Source organism: Equus quagga, unplaced genomic scaffold (genome assembly GCF_021613505.1).
Source record: "Equus quagga isolate Etosha38 unplaced genomic scaffold, UCLA_HA_Equagga_1.0 HiC_scaffold_10072_RagTag, whole genome shotgun sequence".
NCBI lineage: Eukaryota > Metazoa > Chordata > Mammalia > Perissodactyla > Equidae > Equus > Equus quagga.
Window position 1 is genome coordinate 1 of NW_025791969.1, and position 6,567 is coordinate 6,567.

The window sequence follows — 6,567 nt, forward strand, 5'->3', positions numbered from 1 at the left end:
GAGGGCACCACGGACAGGAGCCCCTGCAGACCGGGCTCAGCACAGACAGGGACAGCCCAATCCCCGCCCCCGCCACTGAGATGTGGTCAGCCCTTCGCTGACTGGCAGGGAGCAGAGGCCCAGCACGGGTGGGTTTCCCCAAGGCTCCAGCAAGGCACTGGCAGGGCTGAGATGAGAACTCTCTATCTGCCGTTGTGAGCTCAAAGCTCTGCTGGGCAACGTGGACAGGTTCTTGAGCCTCTCTGGGCCTCCCATCCTTCCACCTACCATTAGTCTGACAGGGTAGGCCAGGCTTGGCAGGAGTAGAGCTGTGTCCTGGGCCAGCCCCACACCAAGGGCAGAGGATGGGCATGGCAGGACTAGGCTGGTGGCCCTAGGTCACAGCCAGCAGCACTTGCCCAGTGTGGCAGGGTGTGGCCACTGAGGCGGGGAGGTGGCGGCGGGTGGGGGGGGGGAGCAGTGCTTGGGGCGAAGAGGCCACAGGTCACTCTGTTATTCCGGTGAGCCCTGGGGACGGGCCTGGTCTCCAGAACAGACTGCTCTGCTGCAGCAGAAGGGAGAGGTGGGAGGGAGGCCTGCCAGAGGCCGGGAAACAGGCCCTGGGGCTGGCCCTGGCCGTGGGTGGGGTCATGGCTGCGGGGGTCCTGGCTGCTCCTCAGGGAGGGGCAGATAATCGGGGTCTTCCTCTGGGGCATCCAGTAGCAGCTTTCTGTGGGGAGGAGTGCTCACTTAGCTGAGGCCAGCTGGGGCCCTCGATGGGGCAGGGAGCCCTCTGAGGGAGTGGAGGGGGCGGGTTGTCACCCCACACTCACAGGAAGCTGGGGGTGTGTAGCAGCCTCTTGCCTCCAGGCTGGTTGGGGAAGACATCCTCCAGGAAGTAGTAGATGTGGCCCACAGCAATCCCTGGGGAGAGCCGGGGAATGCCAAGGCCACCCTCCACGGGCCAGAGCCCAGGGCCAGCAGAGCCTGCCCCAGGCCTCCATGCAAAGCCCTGGAGGCCCAGCCAGGCCCAGAGCACCCTCGGGCTCCAGAGCCAGAGTGCTCAAAGTCCTGGACACACTGCCAGACCAGGAGCAGGGCCGGGGTTGGTCCCAAAGGACAGGCTTACAGGGCCCAGAAGAGGGCAGGACCTGGGGAGTGGAGGGCCTGAGCACATCCAAGGAGGAGGAGCCATGGCTGGCCAGCCATGGCTGGAAACTTGACCCACCCATCCCCACCCCAGTCAGGACCCACACAAGCACCAGTAGGTCAGGCCTGAAGATGTGAAACCTACAGGCCGGCTGGCATGTTCCAGGGGCTGTGAGAAGCAAGAAGCTGGGAGGGCAAGGCTGGGGGGTGGGACAAGTGAGAGGTCAAGTGCAGGTGAGAGGGAGGGCTGTGCGGGAGCAGCCAGCCTGGGTGGCCCTCCCACAGACCCTCGGGTGCCAGACAGCCAGCTTGGGATGGGCTAGGTGGACAGGCAGGCTCACCCAGCAGGTCCACGAGGATAGAGTTGCCCAGCAACAGGGAGAAGCCCATGAGCGCCCAGGGCAGGAATGGCGCCTGGAAGGTGAGGAGGCCGAAGAAGTTGACCCTCACCCGAGGGCTGCGGCGGCTCCAGACGTACACCAGCATGGCGGTGAGGGCCTGGCCCAGGAAGAACAGGCTGCCCAGGAGCCCCAGCAGCTGGGCCAGAGTCAAGGTGAGGGGAGGCCCTCCTGCGGTGCAGGCCTCAGCCCTACCCAGGGCCCTGACTCCTCAACCCCTGCACTCCTCCCACTGGTTTCCCTTCCCTATCCAGTGTTCCCTTCCAGTCAGGGCCACAGGGGATCTGCTTCGCGTCTCCACCTCACCCCAGCCTCCAATCATGGCCCATCCCTGCCCCAGTTTCTCCTGCTCCTGGCATCAGGGCTCAGCCCCCAGGCACCCCACCTGGCTCGCCTGCATTCCCGATTGGCACTCTGTGTGCACACTGGAGGTGTTGCCCTGGCACCTGGAGCTCAGCACACACTGCACGCTCAGTGCATCCTAATCTGGGGTGACCCGCTCGGTCCCTCCCCGGGCCAGGCGCTCAGGTGGGGCCCCAGGGCAACACAGGCTGGACGCAGAGGCCTGAAGGATACGGTCATGAGGACGCCCCCGAAAAGAAACATGAAGACGAAGTCGGCCTTGCGGCCGCGGAAGGAACCCTCCTCCAGCATGCGGCAGTAGCGGAAGCTGGGCGTCCGTATAGGAAGGGCCACCGGGCCGGCCTCAGTCTCCCCGCTCCGGCCGCCTCCTGCCCGGCCAGCCCGCCCCCTCCCCTCCCCGCCCCGGCCCGGCCCGCTGCGCGCGGGGAGGATACACGAAGAGCATGTTGAAGAAGAAGCTGAATCCCAGGGGCCCGAAGAAGAGGAAGTTGGTGACGAGCCTCCAGACCTGCGAGGGGAGCGCGGGCGGTCAGGCCTGGCGGGCGGGCGGGCGGCGAGGCAGGGGCGGGGGCGGGGGCGGGGGCGGGGGCGGGGCGGCCTCACCTGGAACTTCCGGAGTACGAGGTGCGGGTTGAAGTAGAGCTGGAAGGGGCTGAGAAGCTCCAGCTGCTGCGGAACCAGGGGCGCGTTAGGCGCTGCCTGCTAGCCTCCGTAGCCATGGCGACTTCCCCACCGCTGTAACCATGGCCACCCCACCCCCGCCCCCCACCTGTAACCAACCACGGCGACCCCAGCCCCTGGGCTGTAACCATGGCGATCCCCACCCCTGGACTGTAACCATGGCGACCACCCGCCCGCCTGGCTCACCACCGCCGCAGTGGTGAGGACGCAGGCCGCAGTGTAAGTTCGCGTCACCGCCGGCACCTGCAGGAACTCGGCCGCCACGCCCCGCCACGCCATTGAACCTTCCCAGCCCCGCGTGGCCCGACCTCCGGCCGCGCTTTTTAACTCGCCTCCACGCCCCGCCTGCCCGCCTTCGGCCAATCCGCGTCGGAAGCTCTGCACGCCCAGGCTAGGGGGCGGGGCCCTGAAACAGGTAGCCAATACGGGGAGGAAGCGGGGCGCCAGGGGCAAGACGGGGGTGTGGGCGGGGGGAGAGTCGGGCCAATGAGCAGGCCCAGCGACTTAGCACGTGGCAGTTGTTGTGGTGGCTGTGGCGGCCGGCGGGAGAACTTGCGGCCAATGAGCACCTGGTCTCCTCGCGGCAAGCTGGAGAGGACCAATAGGAAGGGCCACCACAGAGGCGGGGCTAACTACTTGTTAGTGGAGAAAAGATGGGATCCCGGCCCAGCGACTGGAGGGGCGGGGCCACACGGGGGCGTGGTCGGGGCTGGCTGGACTCAGAGCCTGGCTGCGTGGCTCTGCTGTCCCCCTGGGGCTTCTTGCGACTCTGGGCCCGTCCCTCTTCCCTCTGAGAACCTGAGACAGTGCCACCTGACCTACAGCAAAGGAGGCGCTCGGCAGCGTGTCTCAGTTCCCGCACGTCCAGGGCTCCACTGGAACACGCGGCTCCAGCAGGAGTCTTCCTGGGAGTCCTCGAGGAGGGCCTGCGCTGGGGACTTGAGCCCTCTGGGGGACGCGAGGCTGCTGAGACGGCTGGAGCAACTGGACGGGTTAGAGACGCCTCATTATTTTGGTGGAAAGAGAAACTCCATTTATTCATTCTAATGAAGAAAGTCCACCGTTTACTGAGCACCGACTGTGTGCGGGCACCGTTCTGGATACTGGAGTCACAACAGCCAATAGTGATGCTGTCCCTCATGGTGGAGCCGAGGAGACAGGCAGTCAGAGGCCCGTGCTAACATGATAGCTAGTGTAGACAGGACCCTGCGCTGACGGAATTAGCCACGTGGGGGGTGGAGGATCCGGTAGCCGGCCCCATGCTAGATGGGCTGATCTGGGAAGCCTCTGAGAAGAGGTGACGCTCGATTGTCACTTTAAAAAGATCCCTGTGGCTGCTGTGAGGACAGTAGATAACCAGAGGAATCAGTGAGCAGGGGGAGGCTGCAAGGGACATTGGTGGCTTGGGCAGTATGGAACCTGGAGGGCAAGGAGGAGTGGGATGTGGGTTTGCTGGCACACCGGACAGAGCTGTGAGGTTGGAGTCAAGAGTGACATCGAGGCCTGAGCCACAGAGTGGATAGAAGGCAGTGGCCTTTACTGACATGGAGAATGCTTGGGGAAAAGGCGGGTGGGTGAAGGGTCCTGTTCTGGCCTCATTGAGTTTGGGCACCTGTGTGACATGTGCCTGGAAAAATCCAAGGGTGATGTTGGGGTAGAGGTCAGGCAGGCTGTCCAAATGTGGGTGTCAGTGATCAGCAGACCAGTGGCATTTTGGCCTTGGGCCTGCGTGAGATACCCAAGGGGCGAGGCTAGATGGAGAAGAGAAGAGGCCGGGCCTGGGCAGCTCGACCTTCAGCGGTCAGAGAGGGAAGGGAGACCCAGCCAGGGAGACCTGGGAAGGCTGGATATGGGGCAGGAGCTGAGCCAGGAAAGGGCCTCAGGAGGAAGGCAGGGAGAAGCCCCTGCAGACGTGGCCTGGGAAGGACTGTGGGGTGCAGCCATGCCAAGGTCCCTGGTGACCAGGATAGTGACAGGCATGAGGGAGAGGAAGGTGCCCAGATGGACGTGCCTTTCCCACCATGGGGAGCTCAGCCTTGGATGTAAGTGTGGAAGATGAAGGATGCCTCGGACAGGGCCCTGAGGTCCCCTGAGGAGACTGGACTGGGGGAGAACCAGCTGAGAAGCTTATCTCAGGTAGATCCCATGGAAATGAGGGACCTATGAGGGCCCTAAGAGGGGCCTCCTGGGGAGTGGCTCATAGAGCCCCCGTTCTGGAGGGGAGGGGAGTGGGGAGAGGCTGGGAGCACTGAAGGGGGATGTGTGTGTGGTTCAGGAGTGAAGAGAGGTCAGCAGAAGCTGGCCCAAGGTGCTGAGAGGGGGGCGGTGGGAGCAGGCTGAGGGACCCCCTTGGACAGCCTCCATTTTCCAGGGAAGCAGCCCAAGGTCAAGTCTGAGGTGGGCGGTACAGAGTAGATCCCAGCCAGGTGGAGGTGTGGCAGCAGGCAGGGATCCAGGGCTGAGAGCGGGGCAGGTGCCTGCAGGGCAGGGAGGAGCCAGCAGGGAGGCCCGGCTGCCTGTCGGCCTGGGGCAGGGCAGGTGTCCCTGCCTCCAGCACTCAGCAGGCGCTGGCTGGGCCTCCACTCAGGGTCAGGGCAGGGCTGACAGGAGGCTGTCGTGGTCCACAGGGGCCTCTGTCTCCACTTCTACTGGGGCCCATAGGGCAGGTTTCGGGGCGGAGAAGCACGTTCCTGGGAGGCTGGGAGCCCAGGGTGGAGCGGCTGTCCGGGTGGGATATCCAGGGGAGCAATGGCTGAAGTCTACTACGGATACCCCCTTCTCAGAGCCCTGGGACCCTCAGATGGGGAAACTGAGGCCCAGGAGGAGGCAGAGCAGGGCCGGGGCAGACCTCCAACACCAGTCCAGGCTTTTCCTGTCCAGTCTCAGGCCCAGGACAGGCCACTCTGGAGACACCAGGTCCACTTCTCATCTGACCCTCAGGCATCTCCAGACAGTTCTTTATGGAGAGAAGCCCCGGGCACGGCACGTCCATGGCCTGGAGATGCAGGCAGGCAGTGTGCTAGATGCTCACATCTGGGGAGCTCTCTCCCAGGCAGCAGGTGGCTGTCCTGCCTGCTGGGCCTGCCTTTTCTCTCCTGTGCTGAGGACTGTGGCAGAAGGAGGACCTGTGGTCCCTTGGCAAGGTGACGATGGGCCCTGCTCCCCAAGCTGCCTCTCTGGTCTGGTGACCCTGCCTGCAGCAGAGCAAGGAGCCCCGGGATCCCTAGCTCTGGGCAAATGAGGGGTCCCCTAAACCTTCTATCCAGGCTCTCCCAGTGCCATAGGCAGGACAGCAGCCCTGTGTGCCCCCAGGCCTGCCTTTCCCTCACAGGCCTCAGACACTAGGAGAGGCCCTCACCAGCCCCTGGGGACACCCAGACAGCTGGGGTCATCCATGCCCTGCTCTCCACAGCCCCACATGGCACCTGATGCTCCCCCGGAACTCTCCAGTCCTCTCCCTCCCCTCCCCCATGCCTCACCACCACCACCACCTCTTTCTCAGGCCTCAGACTCTCTCTTCTGGGGGTGCCCCGGATCTCTGGCTCCTTCCTTCATTCATTTTCCTCCCTACCAGCCCAGATGTTCTGTTAAAGAGCAGAGAAAGGGAGAGTGGTAGAAACACCCCCTACTCGAGGAAGCCCTCCTTGAGGGGACCAGAGCTCCCCTGTCTTCTGTTAGGGCCCCACACACTGAATTTCTGAGTGGATTTTATCCCAAAGGCAGCACATGCCTGTGGGAACAAACCAGAAGACTCAGACACAAGGCGAGGGTGTGTGGGCGTGTTGGAGGCAGCTGTGCTTTCCTCTGACAACACAGGGTGCCCCTTGCTTGCCCTGAGCATCCTCCGTCAGGGGCCTTTCCTTGGGGGCTGCGCGCTCAGTCCCCACCTCTTCCGGTACATGGACCCCCAACTGTGGTGGGTGTGCCTCCACCGCACCTCCAGCCAGCCCCTCCCAGGAGCAGCAGTGTCCCCTTGGCCCTTTCTGTCTGAGTCATG

At 64.0% G+C, this 6,567-nt stretch overlaps 1 protein-coding gene across 3 annotated transcripts; it reads right to left on the bottom strand.

Annotated features, from left to right (window-relative positions):
• Positions 1 to 527: 527 nt before the first annotated feature.
• On the bottom strand, positions 528 to 2,892 carry LOC124231866 (derlin-3-like). Of its 3 annotated transcripts, none has more exons than XM_046648872.1 (7): positions 2,757 to 2,870; positions 2,493 to 2,555; positions 2,324 to 2,397; positions 2,103 to 2,196; positions 1,470 to 1,665; positions 813 to 903; positions 528 to 709 (listed from the first exon to the last, which is right to left on the bottom strand). In XM_046648872.1, exons 1-7 carry the CDS (start codon positions 2,847 to 2,849, stop codon positions 628 to 630), a joined length of 693 nt encoding a protein of 230 aa, XP_046504828.1. In that variant the 5' UTR covers positions 2,850 to 2,870; the 3' UTR covers positions 528 to 627. The 3 variants fall into 3 exon arrangements, with proteins under 3 accessions (XP_046504828.1, XP_046504827.1, XP_046504829.1); XM_046648871.1 differs by having other exon boundaries at positions 536 to 709; positions 2,493 to 2,558; positions 2,757 to 2,892; XM_046648873.1 differs by lacking the exons at positions 528 to 709; positions 813 to 903 and adding an exon at positions 1,239 to 1,328 and having other exon boundaries at positions 2,493 to 2,558; positions 2,757 to 2,892.
• Positions 2,893 to 6,567: the final 3,675 nt, after the last annotated feature.

Coding starts and splice junctions, on each gene's coding strand:
- LOC124231866 (XM_046648871.1), bottom strand. CDS start 2,849: ATGGCGTGGCGGGGCGTGGCGGCCGAGTTCCTGCAGGTGCCGGCGGTG. Junction 2,197..2,323: donor TTCTTCAACATGCTCTTCGT/GTATCCTCCCCG, acceptor ACGGACGCCCAG/CTTCCGCTACTGCCGCATGC. Junction 710..812: donor CTACACACCCCCAGCTTCCT/GTGAGTGTGGGG, acceptor TCCTCCCCACAG/AAAGCTGCTACTGGATGCCC.